Source organism: Eretmochelys imbricata, chromosome 1 (assembly GCF_965152235.1).
Source record: "Eretmochelys imbricata isolate rEreImb1 chromosome 1, rEreImb1.hap1, whole genome shotgun sequence".
Classification (NCBI taxonomy): domain Eukaryota; kingdom Metazoa; phylum Chordata; order Testudines; family Cheloniidae; genus Eretmochelys; species Eretmochelys imbricata.
This window is the reverse complement of record NC_135572.1, coordinates 238713728-238731908: the sequence shown is the minus strand read 5'-3', so window position 1 is coordinate 238731908 and position 18181 is coordinate 238713728. Positions and strand designations below refer to the sequence as shown.

The following is an 18181-nucleotide window of genomic DNA, read 5'->3' as shown; positions in this document are numbered from 1 at the left end:
AGACTGCTGAATTGGAATTAATTTGCAAACTGGATACAATTAACTTGGGCTTGAATAGAGACTGGGAGTGGATGGGTCATTACACAAAGTAAAACTATTTCCCCAGGTTTATCCCCCCCCCCCCCCCCAAACCTCCCCACTGTTCCTCAGACATTCTTGTCAACTGCTGGAAATGGCCCACCTTGATCATCACTACAAAAGGTTTTTTCCCACCCCCCTCTCCTGCTGGTAATAACTCACCTTAAGTGATCACTCTTGTTACAGTATGTATTTTAACACCCATTGTTTCATATTCTCTATGTACATAAATCTCCCCACTGTATTTTCCACTGAATGCATCCGATGAAGTGAGCTGTAGCTCATGAAAGCTTATGCTCAAATAAATTGGTTAGTCTCTAAGGTGCCACAAGTACTCCTTTTCTTTTTGCGAATACAGACTAACACAGCTGCTACTCTGAAACCGCTCTTAAATCAGTTAGGCATTGCAACGTGGAACACAGCAACACCTAAATACCTTTAAATATCTGGGCCTTAGTCCTAAGACTAAGGAGAGGTTGATTATGGCCACCTATCTCCTATAACCTTATTGAGAATTATCAGCGCTGGCAAGACCCTTTTCTTATTCTCATTTAAGTCACACTGTTTCCATTCTGCTTATAATTATTAAAATCAACTTGTATATAAATCAATTGCCCTTTTCTCCCCTTCCCCTACTGTCTGTAGACTTGTCTGTCTTTCCTTAGGTGGTGAGCATCTCGGAGCAGGGACAGTACTACCTAAATATTTAGAAAGCATCCACACATAGTGGGTGCTCTCACAGATAAAAATTATTCAGTGTTATACTTTGCTCCCATACATTAAAAAAGTGTACGCTCTGCCTCCAACAAGCAAAAACCTCTGATACAGACAATCCAGCTCTGGAGTTTACCACCTGTGCAGCTCTCATAAGAGAGAGTTTTATGTGAAGCTTTTTGTTACAGTTTAACTAAAGATGGCACCACTAATATTTCACATTTCAGATAGGCATTTAAAGAAATTCATTATGGAGGGCTAAATTAAAATAGGGTGTTCTATAGCTGTTACTTCAAGTGGGAGCATTAAAATAGATCCAAGGTTTGATTAATGTATTGTATTGCAGGGAATGGAAGCCACTGAGTTTTATTTATACATTTACATCTGTGTGTGTGTTGTGATTATTGTAAAATCAATACAAATATCTAGTACAATATATATTATGGGCTGTGTTTAAGTGGGAATAGTTACTTATCAGAAATGCAATGTACCAGGTAGCTGAAAAATAATACTTAATGGGCCAAATTCTGTTCTGCTACATGTTGTAAATTTAGAGTAACTCCATCAATCAGAGAAGAATTCAGACCAGTCATTTTACAGTAGGAAGACAAAGAGCAGCACATTTCTAGAACCTTTAATATATCAGCGAGAAGCAGGGCCGGGCAAATGGGGTGCATGCCCAGGGTGCCATAGCCAGAGGGCGCCACAAGGGGCTCGGGCTTCCCCTGGCTGGCTGCATGCAGACTCCTCTTTTCTCCAGCCCCTCCCCCACACTGGGCTGTCAGACTTGTCCCTGCCCCTGCCCCCTGGCCCCTCCCTCACTCGCTCCGGCTCCACCCCAGCCCCAGGGATCCCAGAGCAGCGCAGCCGGAGCCGGTCACTGGCGGTGTGGCCCACCGCTCGCTGCCCGGAGCAGAGCCAAGTCCCTCCCTGCCTGCAGCCCTGCACTGCTCGGTCTCCAGCGGGGACCATCCAGGCCAGGAGGAGCAAAACTTCCACATGAGTAAGGGGTGGGTGTGGGAGCCGGGCCAAGCCAGGGGGGGAATGGAGGACTTTAAGCGACAGTGCACTCCCTGTGTCTCAAAAACTTCCCCAACACACACAGGCTCTCGCACCCACATACACTCGGTCTCAGTCCCCCAACACAGATTGTGTGCATGTGTGAGAGAGAGAGAGTCTCACACTCCCCAACACACACAATGTCACACAATCCCCCAATGCACAGTCTCTCTCTCACACACACACACAGGCTCGCTCTGACACACACACTTGTAATATTATTGTTATTACTGCTTAGTACTTTCTGTCAAAATGCTCATGGTGAGCCAGGAATGGCCAGAGGGCTGTGGGAGGGCCATGGGCTCTGGCAATATTCAGCCCCCATGTGACAGCGCAAAGCCTGGCTTGAACCGCAGGCCAAGCACCAGGCACCACAAGCCACAGCAGCAACACAGAAGTCAGTGTGGCAATACACCATATAACATGCCACCCTTACTTCTGCTGACAGTGGCCTAGGAATTTGCTATTGTAGCAGTTACTCGTTGTGTTGTTATCTGATTAAAACCTGACCATGTACATCATTGTTGCAAACACTGTTACATATTTGCAACAAATGTTGTACAAAATGCAGCCTGTAAGGTGTCTATGAAAAGGTTATGATTTGCTGAATATGTTTATGCTATTTGCATGTATCATTTTTGTATTTGAAGTTATGAGTGTTGGCTCTATACGGGTATTTCAAATGTTTGCTCCTAGGGTAACGCCCGCAAGGTAGTTAACCAGCACATCTTAAAGGGACTAGTCAAAGTAAAAAGAAAAGGAGTACCTGTGGCACCTTAGAGACTAACCAATTTATTTGAGCATAAGCTTTCGTGAGCTACAGCTCAGTTCATCGGATGCATACTGTGGAAAGTGCAGAAGATCTTCTTATACACACAAAGCATGAAAAAATACCTCCCCCCACCCCACTCTCCTGCTGGTAATAGCTTATCTAAAGTGACCAGGCTCCTCACAATGTGCATGACAATCAAGGTGGGCCATTTCCAGCACAAATCCAGGTGGTAATAGCTTATCTAAAGTGACCAGGCTCCTCACAATGTGCATGACAATCAAGGTGGGCCATTTCCAGCACAAATCCAGGGTTTAACAAGTACATCTGAGGTGGGGGCGGGGGTAGGAAAAAACAAGGGGAAATAGCCACTCCCAGTCTCTATTCAAGCCTAAGTCATTATGCAAGGTAACCTAAGTTAATTGTATCCAATTTGCAAATGAATTCCAATTCAACAGTTTCTCGCTGGAGTCTGGATTCAAAGTCTTTTTGTTGTAATATCGCAACTTTCATGTCTGCAATCGCGTGACCAGAGAGATCGAAGCGTTCTCCGACTGGTTTATGAATGCTATAATTCTTGACATCTAATTTGTGTCCATTTATTCTTTTACGTAGAGACTGTCCAGTTTGACCAATGTACACGGCAGAGGGGCATTGCTGGCACATGATGGCATATATCACATTGGTGGATGCGCAGGTGAACGAGCCTCTGACAGTGTGGCTGATGTTATTAGGCCCTGTGACGGTGTCCCCTGAATAGATATGTGGGCACAGTTGGCAATGGGCTTTGTTGCAAGGATAGGTTCCTGGGTTGGTGGTTCTGTTGTGTGGTATGTGGTTGCTGGTGAATATTTGCTTCAGGTTGGGGGGCTGTCTGTAGGCAAGGACTGGCCTGTCTCCCAAGATTTGTGAGAGTGTTGGATCATCTTTCAGGATAGGTTGTAGATCCTTAATAATGCATTGGAGGGGTTTTAGTTGGGGGCTGAAGGTGACGGCTAGTGACGTTTTGTTATTTTCTTTGTTAGGCCTGTCCTGTAGTAGGTGACTTCTGGGAACTCTTCTGGCTCTGTCAGTCTGTTTCTTCACTTCCGCAAGTGGGTATTCTAGTTGTAAGAATGCTTGATAGAGATCTTATAGGTGTTTGTCTCTGTCTGAGGGGTTGGAGCAAATGCGGTTGTATTGCAGAGCTTGGCTGTAGACGATGGATCGTGTGGTGTGGTCAGGGTGAAAGCTGGAGGCATGTACGTAGGAATAGCGGTCAGTAGGTTTCCGGTATAGGGTGGTGTTTATGTGACCATCATTTATTAGCACTGTAGTGTCCAGGAAGTGGATCTCTTGTGTGGACTGGACCAGGCTGAGGTTGATGGTGGGATGGAAATTGTTGAAATCATGGTGGAATTCCTCAAGGGCTTCTTTTCCATGGGTCCAGATGATGAAGATGTCATCAATATAGCGCAAGTAGAGTAGGGGCGTTAGGGGACGAGAGCTGAGGAGCGTTGTTCTAAGTCAGCCATAAAAATGTTGGCTTACTGTGGGGCCATGCGGGTACCCATAGCAGTGCCACTGATCTGAAGGTATACACTGTCCCCAAATGTAAAATAGTTATGGGTAAGGACAAAGTCACAAAGTTCAGCCACCAGGTTAGCCGTGACATTATCGGGGATAGTGTTCCTGACGGCTTGTAGTCCATCTTTGTGTGGAATGTTGGTGTAGAGGGCTTCTGCATCCATAGTGGCCAGGATGGTGTTATCAGGAAGATCACCGATGGATTGTAGTTTCCTCAGGAAGTCAGTGGTGTCTCGAAGGTAGCTGGGAGTGCTGGTAGCGTGGGGCCTGAGGAGGGAGTCTACATAGCCAGACAATCCTGCTGTCAGGGTGCCAATGCCTGAGATGATGGGGCACCCAGGATTTCCAGGTTTATGGATCTTGGGTAGTAGATAGAATATCCCAGGTCGGGGCTCCAGGAGTGTGTCTGTGCGGATTTGATCTTGTGTTGTTGTCATCATGAATAGGTCGGAATATGAACAAGAGGCTGTGCTGCAGCTCTCCAACACCACTTTCTACAAGCCATTACCCTCTGATCCCACTGAGAGCTACCAAAAGAAACTACAGCATTTGCTCAAGAAACTCCCTGAAAAAGCACAAGATCAAATCCGCACAGACACACCTTGAATAGAGACTGGGAGTGGCTAAGTCATTATGCAAGGTAACCTATTTCCCCTTGTTTTTTCCTACCCCCCCCCCCAGACGTTCTTGTTAAACCCTGGATTTGTGCTGGAAATGGCCCACCTTGATTGTCATGCACATTGTGAGGAGCCTGGTCACTTTAGATAAGCTATTACCAGCAGGAGAGTGGGTTTGGGGGGGGGGGGGGGGGAAGAAAACCTGGATTTGTGCTGGAAATGGCCCAACTTGATTATCATACACATTGTAAGGAGAGTGATCACTTTAGATAAGCTATTACCAGCAGGAGAGTGGGGTGGGGGGGGAGGTATTTTTTCATGCTTTGTGCGTATAAGGAGATCTTCTACACTTTCCACAGTATGCATCCGATGAAGTGAGCTGTAGCTCATGAAAGCTCACGCTCAAATAAATTGGTTAGTCTCTAAGGTGCCACAAGTCCTCCTTTTCTTTTTGCGAATACAGACTAACACGGCTGTTACTCTGAAATTAGTCAAAGTAAGTGGCTCATCAAGGGACACTTAACTCACAATGGACCATGGGAGATGCCCATCTACACTGAAATGACTTTCCTGTGGACATTTCATATGAAGTATAGATAATGGCCCAGAGGTGACCCGGGGGGAGGGGGGGTGTTGGTGTTAGAAGCCAGGGTGATGGTGGGAGGGGGAGTGCCAAAAATAGAAGTTCACCCAGGACACCGTTTTCAGTAAGGCTGGCCCTGGCGAGAAGAAAGTTGTTAGCAAACAAGTGTCTTTATCACAAAATGCACCCTCGAAATCAGCACCTCCACTGGCATTATCAGCATGGAGGGCAGTGACTCAGAGGGCCTGGAGAATAAAACACCCTCTGACCCCAGACTCATATGTTTTCAGCAGGGTTGAGACTCATTCTCCTTTTTGGGGGCTGCTGTTTGCCTTGATAGAACTGTGCCTGCAAAATAAATTATGGGTGCAATTCTGAGTATTTGTACCACTTGTGACACTGGCAGACAAGGTGCCAGCTTATGCCAAGCCCCCACTGAACACTGAAAAAATCATAGCTGGAGACCAATCTGGCTCACCTGTGTCTTGGTATTGTTAAAATAGGTATTAGAGTTATAAGAATGTGTTTAGACTTTAAGAAATACTTGTAGGATGCTACATGTATTACTCTTACTTGTAATATCTGTATCCGATGTTATAACGTAACATGTAAGTGTTTGCTCTGTAACTATCAAAAATGTTTGCTAAGACTGTAAACCAAGAAGCCTGACCAAGTGTGAAATATTAGTTTATCACAAGTGGTGTCTCCTTCCCAGCAAAAGGCCTACCAGTCAAACCACTGTGGAACATCAGTGAACAAGACTTTGCTGACTGCTTCCCCCACATCCATGAAGAGGATATTTGCAAAGGCCCGCGTCCCATCACAGCTTGAACGCTGGGGGAAAGAGAATTAAAATATCTGTTAAGGAGAAATTGTTATCACTTTGCTGCTTGGAATTCGGAGAAGGCAACATTTCTAAGTATGAGCAACGGAACCACAAGCTGCTTGGCTTAGCCCTAAAAGACACGCAGACCTTGCATATTACAGCAGCTATTGTCATCTTTTGGAACCTAAGACTATCTCATTTTTGTGCGTATGTTTACCTGCTTTCACCTTGTAAATAAGTCTTATTTCTTTTTCTTAGGGCAGGTCTACTGTGTAGCGGTTCAGTGAAGATGCTGCTATGCCAACAGGAGAGCTTCTGCCGTTGGTGTAGTTAATCTCCAAAAGAGGTGATAGCTATATCGATGGAAGACGCTCTCCTCTGGAGATAGTGCGGTCTACCCCGGGAGTTTGGTCGGCATAAATGCATCGCTCAGGAGTGTAGGTTTTTCACACCCCTGAGCAACAGAGTAATACCGATGTAAGTTTATAGTGTAGACCTGACCTTAGTTAATAAATCCTTAGTTTAGTATTATATGATTGGCTACAAACATTGTTTTTGGTTTGAGATCTGAAGTGCAACTGACTTGGGATAAGTGACTGGTCCTTTGGAACTGGGAGTAATCTAAATATTGCTGTGATTTTCTGGTGTAAGGGACCATCTATCACAAAGGCAGGCTTGCCTGGGTGGCAAGACAGAATCGTGCCCAAGAGGACTGACTGACTCCATGTTAAGGCTATTATAGTGCCTGAGGGAGTTCACTTGCCGCTTAGTTGGTGAAATCTAAGTACAGAACACACAACCAATCTGGATCCTGTTTCTTGACAGTCTGAGTTAGGTTCCCAGACCTGAAGAAGAGCTCTGTGTAAGTGCGAAAGTTTGTCTCACACCAACAGAAGCTGGTCCAACAAAAAATATTACCTGACCCACTTTTCCGTCAGGTTGGCACTCATGCTTGTGAGCCACTCTAGACAGCTTGAAATCACTAACTACCAGACTTGCACCTGATACTAATTTGTCACTCATTCTAAGTATTAACATTTCTCTTCTTCATAAAAGCAGAATAAAACTTCATTAATACAGGAGCCAGTGCACCACGTGCCTCACCACTCACTCACATTTTCAGGCAGTAGGATTGGGAGGGAATGGGAATAGTATGTATGCTACATCAATGACTGTTAAGCACCCTTGGTCACTGTGACTTTCATACCGTAACTCCTCTCAGGCCACCAGCACTACTAATTTTAATTTGCATGGTCTTTGTAGTACTCAAGCTAGCACTGTTCCACTAACACTCAGTTTTCTACGTGACCTTTTTGCTCCAGAGTCCAACAAATACAGTCTATGCACAAAGCTTGGGTTCAATAAAGCCACATCATGCTCAATGTGGGTCTTACAAAGCCTAGGCTGAAATTGTGCTAGGGACTTCATGAAAGATGTAGAAAGGTATGGTACCTGTCCCAAGGAGCTAACAGAAGCAGGTAAAGACAACACAGAACAGCAAACTAAAGGAAAAAATATGCATATGCTGAAATGCTACACCATTTTTGCTCTTCTTTAGGGCTCTTCTACCTGTCCCTCCCCACCAAGAGCTGCATTTTAGGCAGTGCACTCCATAGCGATGTTCCATGAGGTTTCCATCTACAGTTGCACAGAGCAGCATTACTGAGACCAGACAGGCATGTACCCATTGGATTTCTGACTAATGGATCGATCAGCCAAACCTCCCAACCAGCAGGCTGGGAGCTGGCACTAATTCCCCCCTCCCCCCAATCCCGAGCCACATTAGCATCAGCCTGCCCCCACCCTCGCACGCACGCACACACACACTTTTTCTTCTCCTGGCACCAGAAGACTACAGAAATTTAATTCTCCGTTCATAAAAATTTTCATAATATACTATTCAAATTTTATTCTTAAAACATGGAAGACTTGTCTCATGGTTAAGGCACCGGACTAGGACCTAGGAGACATGGGCTCATTTCCCAGCTCTATCAAAGACTTCCTGTGTGACCAGCATCTAATACCCATTTAAATCAATCCCTTTGAGGATCCGGACCTCAGTCTCTCTGTGCCTCCATTCTCTCTTTCCAAAACTATAGACAGTAGTAACAATATTTCTTTTCTCCCACCCTTTGTGGGTCTTAGCTACTTGCATTATAAGCTCTTCAGGACAGGGACCGTCTCTTATTACGTGTCCATACAGTGCCTAGCACAAGGGGGCCACAATCTTTGTAGAAGCTACAAAGCAGCACTGAAATACAAACAACAACAAAAAGGAAAACATTCCCTGATTTTTTCATCTAAATTGTAGAGCTGTTGACAAAAATGTCGATGGAACAGTTTCCTGTCGAAAAACACAGTTTCATCAGAATCAAAGTGTGTCACAGGACTGTATCAATTTAAACAAAAAATTTCAGAGGGAAAAGTCAAAACATTTCACTTTGACAAACTCAAAACTTTTGGTTCAATTCATTTCATTTCCACTTTTATATTATATTGAAATATTAATTGCAATAGTACACTTATACCTATATGTATAACACAAAATAAAAATGGAAACAAAATGAATTGAAATATTATTGAAACAAAGCATTTTGATGGTCCCAAATTGAAATGGCTCAGAATTTTCATTTTGTGGGAAATTTCAGCCTTTTGTTCTGGTTTGGAACGAAAAAATACAATCAAAATGCTAGGTGTTCTCATGGAATGGAAATTCTGGATCATGGCCAGCTCCACTACATTGCAATGTGATCTTCTTGTTTATGAACATGAGGGCTTCTTTTTTATTTTTAAAGTAACAATAAAATCATGAGGGGAGAAACAGCTAGCTGTCTAATTAGGTTCTTAGACTGTACCCATCATTTGCATCTAAGTGCCCGAGTTCCTACATGATCATTAGCTTATCAGCTCCATCCGCACCGCAAGTGCAGGATACACTTTTCTTGGCTCTAGAATGTACCAGGCACTAAACTGATCGCAAACTTGATCTTAATTGCTCATCCTTGGAGTTTATATATATATATATTTTAAATTCTATTTCCTCTGGGAAACTTTGAGTGTGGAAAGTGAAAAAAAAAAAAAAAGAGGGGGGGTCAGCCAAAAAAAAAAAAACCACCCCCCTTAGAAAAACCTGTGGAATTAAGCATCCACTTAAAAACTTCCATTCCTCACACTAACTTACTTGGCTCATTCAACTCTGTAAGGAGCGATGTCCGTTTACGTGACAGACCTCCCTGCTTAAAGAGATACTGTGCACGTTTACGTCTTATTTATGGATCTGCCTCACTCATGCTTTGTTTAAGGAACAGTTAGCCTCTGGCAGCTTAAAATAAAACAGAACTAAGTCTTTTCTTCACGATCAGTATACTTGAGCTGGATTTAAAGTTGCTGCAACCGTGTTAGGCTACCTGGTGGACTATATAATAACCCAGACACTGGGTGACAAGGTAATTTATCTCCCTCTCCTGCTGGCTCTGAAAATACTGGGCTACATGGCTACCATTTGCTATGCAGTCTGGACGGTAGCAAAATGTGGAAATGAGGGCCCAAATCAGTCAGGTGAAGAGAGCAGCAATTCCACTGCCTGCTCCCCACTGTCTCCAGACACATAAGAAGCACCTGTATATGAAAGAGGCTCTGCTGCTCTGAATGATGGAAGACAGACCTGGGGATAAATAGGGAAAGGAACTCAGGAACAATCACACTCCACAGCTTGTTCCCCTTTCAGCGGGACAGATTTCCTAGCAGAATTCTTCCCAGAAACTGCTACTGGTGAAACTACCCCCACACAGCTGCTACCAACCTAAAGGGAATAATTGCAACCACTGCCACAGAACATATTACAGGGTATCATAACTTCAACACTCCCAGGTCTGCCCAACATCCCAATGCCACTCAGTCAAATTTGACCTGGCCCCCTCCTCCAGCAAACCTCCCCTAGCAAGGCACCATTTGGGAAACACTGCTTTATTAAAGTCACAAACAGAAAAATCATCCTATCTGTGACATTTTTACCACTGTGACAAACCTGCAGCCCTAGCACTATGACCCAAACAATTCAACAAGAGGTTCTGAGAAGAAATACAGAGCTTGCAAAAACAGGAAGAGCTATCCAATTATTTGAAGGTGCAGAAAACAGGAGAAGTTTTGAGATGGGATTTAAAATTCCAAGAGTCAGCAAAACAGAGATGTGAAATGAATACCAGAGTTGTAAGTGGAAGAGGAAAGACATGAAATGCACACAGGGAGGAATACATCATGGAAAGATGTTTGCAAGCAGACGAAGTGAGCTAACAGGAAGTAAGATGAAAGGTATGAAAGACAATGAAAACCAACTGCCTTCCAGTAGCATTAAACAAATAAGTGACAGACAAAAACCACAAAAATTCATTATTAAAGCTTCCACTCCATCCTTTCTTCACCACAAAGTTTCCTGGTGTAGGAGTCTCAGAAGATGAGCAACCTTACGTATGTTCTGCAACACTTAGGCACAACAGGGTTAATTAGCAGAGGATGAAGTCACAGCCTTAACAGTGAATTTTGTTATCTTCCCTTGGTATAGATTAGGCCTTAACTATTAGTTCCGAATATAGTGCTTGATGTTTAATAGCCACTGTTTAAAAAACAACCCACACTGGAACTCCTAGGTTTGGAGCTGCTTTGTTTCCAATATGTGCCATTGGAATCATTGTGGTTCATACAATCCATAAGACATTTCTAATGACAGATCATTAAGAACACATTTGCTTTGGACTCGCTACAAAAAAAAAAAAAAAAAAATCACTGGCACTGCTTTGACTCTCCCACTGACATCAGTGGGAACTACCAAAGCCTTTTGACATGTCACTGTAACAATGCTGGTTTCATAATAATGTATTATCAATGTCATTTTATATGCATCATCAGTAGATTTTTTCTATATTGGATATTTTTCAAAATAAAACTGAAAGGATGATCCAAAACACTCAGGTTAATGACAACTCACTGAAGTAGCTTTTCTTCAGTAAGTCATTTTTTAAAGAGAGAGATTCAGGAAAAATCATTCCTAGGGAATTAAATGTCTGATCAATGTTGAAAACAGAAACGACTTTAGGCAAATCAAATCCACCACCAAATGGATACACAAACATGTAATTAGACAAGTGCAGCTGAAAAATTTAACAAGTTGGTTACAAAGGGGAGCAAGAAATTCAAAGTTTTCACCCTTGCATGCCTTTATTAACAATTGTGAAGTATGACGTACGAAGTAGCGTAGAACAAGTTTAGTAGCTGCAGTTAAAAATAATGAACATATTCCCTTTTCCTAATGTGTTTGTTTTAAAGAATTAGATTTCTCTGTGAACTAAGTTCTTGCAAAATGTATTGTTTGGGTTTTTTGTTTGTTTTTTTAAATACAGTCTTAAAGAGCCCCCATGCTGCACTCCTTACAGGAGGGAGAAATTTTGGGACGCGAGTCTGTAGTCATTCGACAATATTTCAACTGGATTCAACAGAAGTTGGATGGTGCTGAGCACTTACAAGTGAGGCCCTCCGGTCTTCATCCTGCAAACCCTAACACATGCTTAACTCTAGGCAACTGAATAGCTCCACTGAAGTTAATGGGTCTAGTCAAGTGCCTAATATTAAGCAGTGAATAAGTGTTTTCAGGATCAGGCCCTTGTACACCAACTTGATACAAATGTTAATGGCATTACTTATTAAGAGATAATCAGAAAACCTAGACAAGTTCCATATTTTGTGATGCCTACATTAATATTTTAAGCATAAGGTTTTAATAAGAAATTACTCTTTTCCATTTCACAACAGAACCTGAACACTCAAGTTGTTAGAAAAAGTCATAGGTTTTAAACTTTATTTCAATTCTTTTCTACTACCATGTTATCTAACCAACTTCTTCAGGGCGCTCTCAGAGGTGGGTCAAGAGGAATCCTGGGTCTATGAAGTTTTGCACTGGCAGACGATAAAATCCTGGCCCCACTGAAGTTCACAGGAGTTTTGCCATTTCAATGGGTCCAGGATTTCACTCATACAGACTAAAACCTAGAAGGTTCTAAATGCTTCTTGGTTCTAGAATCCTGAAGGCTCTATGATGGAGAGTTCCACTGCCCTGAGGTATTTAAATATAACAGATTGTTGGATTTCAGGTGCTGGTGGTTTAATTATTAAAAGGATGACAAACAGCTGCTAGGGCATACTTCTTCCAGAAGTCTGAATGCTCCCAAGACTGGCCAAATGCATGAGATTAGCAGGTTTGGCTCAGTAACAACAGCCCCAAGAAGGATATGCTCCTTTAAAAAAAAAAAAAAAAGCCTAACTTGTTTTTGTTTTTTTTAAAATCCATGGAAACTTTTTCTTTTCTTTCCATGTACTGATTTTGAACTTCAGAGAGGGCTAACCTTATTCCCTAACACAATCAGCTTCTGCTCTAGCTAGTAAATCAAGCTGAGGAGGGAAGGGCTGGTGTGAGAATAAATAAAAGAAAGTGTCGCTGTGTAACAGCCTCTTGCCAGCAAAGCTGTTAAAGTGCTCTACTTCCCCAGGCCTTTTCGAGAAGTTTGGTTTTGTTTTTGTTTGTTTTTTACATCACTTCCTACTTTTATCTCTCTCGTTACAGAAGGCTGTGAAGTTGTTGCTGCTGCTAGACAGCACATTCCTCTCCCCTCTGTTTCCTGTGCTGCAATGTGTAATGCTCTCTCCACGGGTCCCTGTCCTGCAGCGAGATGTCACAGCCTGACATGTACGTGGGGGTGGTGGGGGGGGGGGGTGTTGCCAGAAAACAACTACATGCGCTGCGCAGAGAGGGCAGCCGCAGCCACGCACACGCACACCCCAGCCCTTTCCTTACCCCAGGGTGCTGATGAAGCCGTTGACTGAGCCTTCCGCGTAGAGGGACACGATGTCCCCGATGTACAGAAAACTGGACATTTTGTCAGACATTTTTGCTCATTTTCAGTTCATTCCCCTGCTCGCCGAACCGCCTGGCGCGGGGGCCGGGGGGCCGCCCGGCAGCGATCGAAGCCCGACGCTTGTCTGCCAAGCCGGAGCAGCAGCAGCAGCAGCCGCCGCCAAGGGAGAAGCGGTGGCCGCAGCCTGGCATGAGCCGCCCGCAGCTGCTGGGCGAGCCTGGATCCTGAGCCGCCGCTGCCTTCCCCTAGCAGCTTCCTTCTCCTCTCACCACGCCGCCCGCGGAGCTCGCGCTGCTGCGGGAAATCTGCGCCGGGCTGCGGCACTGCTCCGTCCTCTGCTCATTTCCTTCTCCCTCTCTGCGGGATGGGGGGGAGTGTCCTCCTGGATCCCTCCTCCCTTCACTTTCTCCCCTCGTCCTCCCTGCTCCCCCCGCCTTCTCTGCTTCCTCCCTCAGCCCCTCTTCGGTTCTCTTTCCTGCCTCCACCTCCCCCCTCCTAGGCTCGGCAGCCGCCGCTGCCCTCAAGCGCTCACAGTTTCTCTCCCCCACTGAACTTTTTGCAAAGGCGGCTTCGCATTGAGCGCCCGGGAGGAGGGGCTCGCGCGGGCGTCCCCGCCAATCCGAGCGCGGCAGCGTCGGGGGGCGGGCAAGGAGACACAGACAGCCGAAATGCAACAAGGTGTGTGTGTTCCCCAGTCGCTGTGAGGAGGTTCACCCAGGGCTGCCAGGCATCAGGGCCAGGAGCCCTTCGGGATTGGGGAGGGGGGACCAGGTCGGTGCATAGTTGTCTGCAGGGCTGTAGTTTCTTGCTTGCATTTGCCCCCCCACTCTCAGACATCGGATTTCCCCACATATAGATAGATCTGGCTCTGGTTTACATCATTGGCACATTATCTATCTTAAACCTTAGCTTCACCAGTTATCCTTGTGTTCCCCTACCCCCAACACTTTCTGCGGGCAGAATTTTACCAGTGAATCCCTTGGTCGGGTCCCTTCCGACTGTTCGACCCCACACTCTAACTTGGGGAGCATGGGAGGCTGGGGGAAGAGTGGAGTAAAGGAAAAACAGGACATTTAGAGTGCTAGAGTATGTATAATTTTCTCCTACTCTGTTCTTTTTCAGGGTGTCTCATTGTCTTTGGGGCATCAGTGTTTCCAATGCTCTTCATTTGACCCACCCTTTAGGATGATGCAAAACTCAGGCACCAAATCATTTTTATTGAAAATAAATTCTTGGTCACATATGAAATGATTACATACAGTGGTAGCTTAGGGCAGTTCTCACAGGCTAGGGTCTCCTTTATTGATCTGGTTTCAGGGTAGCAGCTGTGTTAGTCTGTATCTGCAAAAAGAAAAGGAGTACTAACAAATTTATCCGAGCATAAGCTTTCATGAACTACAGCTCACTTCATCAGATGCATTTAGGGGAAAATACACGGGGGAGATTTATATACTCTGAAATCTGTGTATCAGCCATGTTAGTCTGTATCTGCAAAAAAGAAAAGGAGGACTTGTGGCACCTTAGAGATTATGCTCAAATAAATTGGTTAATCTCTAAGGTGCCACAAGTCCTCCTTTTCGTTTTTGCAGATAGAGACTAACACGGCTGCTACTCTGAAATCTGTGTATATAAATCTCCCCCCTGTATTTTCCACTGAATGCATCCGATGAAGTGACCTGTAGTTCACAAAAGCTTATGCTCAGATAAATTTGTTAGTCTCTAAGGTGCCACAAGTACTCCTTTTATTTATCTATGTACTCACTTCAATAATTGATGCCCTGCATGACCTGTACAGGCTGAGGGTTGTTTATTTGATTCCAGGTTTTGCAAATAATGAACAAGAATTTTGTTATTTCTATGTTCTGCATGTATTTATTTGTTCTGTTTCATTGTGTTTATATTTTATATAAAAATAAAGTTTTCTTTAAGAAGAAAATAACCTCTACCCTTCATTCTGATCACTTTAGGAGGAATTACTGGAACAGATAATTCAATTCCTGACTCTAGAAAGTTGCCATTGATTTAATAAGGATAGCCAAAATTCAGATTAAGAAATAGGAGCTCCAGAAAGACCTGTAACATAATAAAAGATTACAAGATTAAATCTTAAATTACAGTAGTCTCCACTCAAACAAAAATTCCCAATGGGAATTTGAGTAGTAGAGCACAAGGCCCCAAAATTGTGTTATTTTCCCATTGCTATTGCCTATATAAAGCAGAACCATGTTCAATGCAAGCTGTGACATGCACCCTAGTGGTCAAATGAAAAACATGATCAGCTGCTTACTTCAAAGTGGTAAGAACTTACATGTGCGTGAGAGAGGCTCCAACCTTTTGGGAATGAGTAACAAACTAAGTGCACCAACTTTATTTTCCACTCATTTAATTTCCCACGCTCACAAAACTAAGTGTTCCCATTCTTTATGAAAATGTTGACATCGGAAAATGCTGAATCTTCAATATGGGGGCAAGAGAAAGCTTTATGCATTTAGCATTTTAAGAAATGGATAATCTAACATTCCAAATTTCTCCCTCTGCAACTTTTCATTACTTTTTTTCATTTTGTGCTTTTTTAGTATTTACATACTTAAAAACCATCATCACAAGTTGGCATTTATATTTTGTCTGCATGTGCAGTTTGAAAGAATAGATAGAAGCAATGTAAAGGATCAAATCTACAATTTAAGGGCCTGGAACTAGTCTGGAATATAAAACAAATAGGAACAGGTATGGGAAAGATATGACAGTCTCAAAGTCTAATGTAATGAAAACTTTAAAATGTTAGATTGTTACATGGGGCCTACCTTACAGCAAAGATTTAAAACACACAAAGATAATGGGACAAATCTTTAGCTAGTATAAATTGTCTTCATTTCATCTGAAGACATCAGAACGTATACCACCTGAGGATCTGCCCTGATGCATACATTCCTTAGGGAAAAGACAAGAAATGTTGGAAGTGTAGTCAGTAGGCACACTGTCATAATGGGGGACTGGTTAAATTATATACATGCCAGGTGCTCAAAGAGTTGTTATAAAATATTTTGTGCAGTCAAATTTGTACAGCTCTTTGCAAACCCGGAGCCCATGCCTGCAATGGGATCTGCATAGTTTGTATCCAGAGAGCCCCATTGAAGACTATAGGACTTTGTGCAGGCAGAGGGGTCCATCCCACATAGATCCAATTGCAGGTGAGATGATGATTGGGAATAGTGTTTTATGAGTAGTGAGAAGAGTGATAGAAGATGGGAAAAAGACAATAGCAAAATTTGGGGGTTAAAAAGAGCATAGGGAACAGGAGGAGGAGGGGCAAATGAGAGATACATAGGTGGAACAAGATGCAGAAATTCCTTCTGAAGTAGATAGACTTCACTGTGGAACTGACTAGTAAGCTGGAAGTGTGAAGATATGGAGGATCTTTTAAGTGAGCAAAATGAAAATATGAAGCCTGGTGTGGACAATGTTGAGTTAGACACTACTGAAACTGGTTTGTCAGCAATTTATAATTCAGGTACAAATTAAGTATTATTGCTGATTTGATTGTAAACTCCCCAGGACATGGATTGTCTTTTCTATATTCTGTGAAGTGCCATGCATATAAATGGCCCTGCATCAGTGTTTATTAATAGCATAGGAAACTCTGAAGTTTGAGTCAATGGGAGTTTTTCCTGAATAAAACTTTAGAATTTGGCCTGACCTCAACTACTGTTCATTCTGGGCCAAAACTGGTCATACAATGGCCCTGGGAGTAAATTGCCCTTTCACAGTATTTATATCCATAATATCCTGTTATTTTGAGTTTCAAGAATTCCAAGTGAGAGGGCTAACTAAGGTGTTTTTTTTTACCCCCCCCCCCGTCCCCTTCGGACAGAAGTGGTGCCACCTGCTGTGTTTTGATTTGCAGAGTATGTGGGCACGTTGGATTGTCTCTTTTTCAACAAGAAAGCCAATGCATGGATCCCATCTTCTTTCATTTCTAGGCCAAACTGTTCAAATCTGGGCCTAGTAGGTGGTAGTGACTGAAACTTGTTACCCTCTCAGGGCAGCTCAGTGACATATGTGAAAAGAATTGGCAGTCTTCCCCCACTCCCTCAAAAACGGGTGCCCGCAGTTAATGATAATTAGCATTAATTAACTCTGCTTAAAAAGGTGCTTACAAAAAAAAAGAGAAAAGTTAAGGCAAATGCCCCAATCCAGCAAATATTTAAGCACATGCTTAACTTGTAACACATGAATAGCCCCACTGAAGTCACTGGACTACTCACACTTAAAGTTAACTACACTCTGAAATGCTTTACTGGATTGGGATCTAAATCAGTATGACGACTAAATTACTCATATTCCTAGGTGGATTCTCTCCAAAATTGACCAACAGTTTTGACCCTAAGGGCTGACTGGGGAAAATAATCTGATGGAAGTTGGCATTGCCAATGCTCACTTACGGCAAGAAAACTTGAGATTTAAGGGTTGCTAATATGGCACCATTAATAAACATTAATCCTCTTCTAAAAATGATTGCTCATCTCTGAATGTAAATTTTTTTGAAGATGGTGGCTAAAAAAAGTGTCACTGAATTTGAGATTTTCTTCATAACAAGCCTATCAAGAAAAAGGAGGATATGGTCCAAGATGATGATGGAATTGTGCCATCGGATCACTTGGTGATTATCTGTTCTGTTCATTCCCATAGGCCACTGTTGGAAGACAGGATACCAGGCTAGATGGACCATAGGTCTGACCCAATATGGCCATTCTTATGTATGTTCTTATGCCTAGAGTGTTCTCCAGAGTGAAAGTTGAACAAAACTTGTTGCTAAAATATGAAGGGGGGGGGTGTGTTTTTATTATGTTTCTTAACCTTGGAGTCAGCCTCAGGGTGAGGGTGAGGCTGCTGAGTCAATAGACATAACAAGTTTTCTGGTTTTTTTCCATCTTTGATAATCCTTTGTTGCAAAGATACATGCGTCTCTGTTAAATAGTGCCTAGATGCAAAAAAGTCACCAGTTAGTGCTGATAAATTGTGCTTCAGTGAACAAACTACCCTGTACAGAGTACAAGTCAGAGT

General features: G+C 43.3%; 1 protein-coding gene across 2 annotated transcripts in view; it reads right to left on the bottom strand.

Annotated features, from left to right (window-relative positions):
• The window catches only part of ITPR2 (inositol 1,4,5-trisphosphate receptor type 2), a 340705-nt gene extending 327222 nt beyond the window's left edge, over positions 1-13483 (bottom strand). For both annotated transcript variants that reach the window (XM_077826251.1, XM_077826259.1), the window contains exon 1: positions 13057-13483. In XM_077826251.1, the coding sequence (XP_077682377.1) occupies positions 13057-13148 (92 nt within the window). In that variant the 5' untranslated portion in view covers positions 13149-13483. The remainder of the gene's footprint in view (positions 1-13056) is intronic.
• Positions 13484-18181: the final 4698 nt, after the last annotated feature.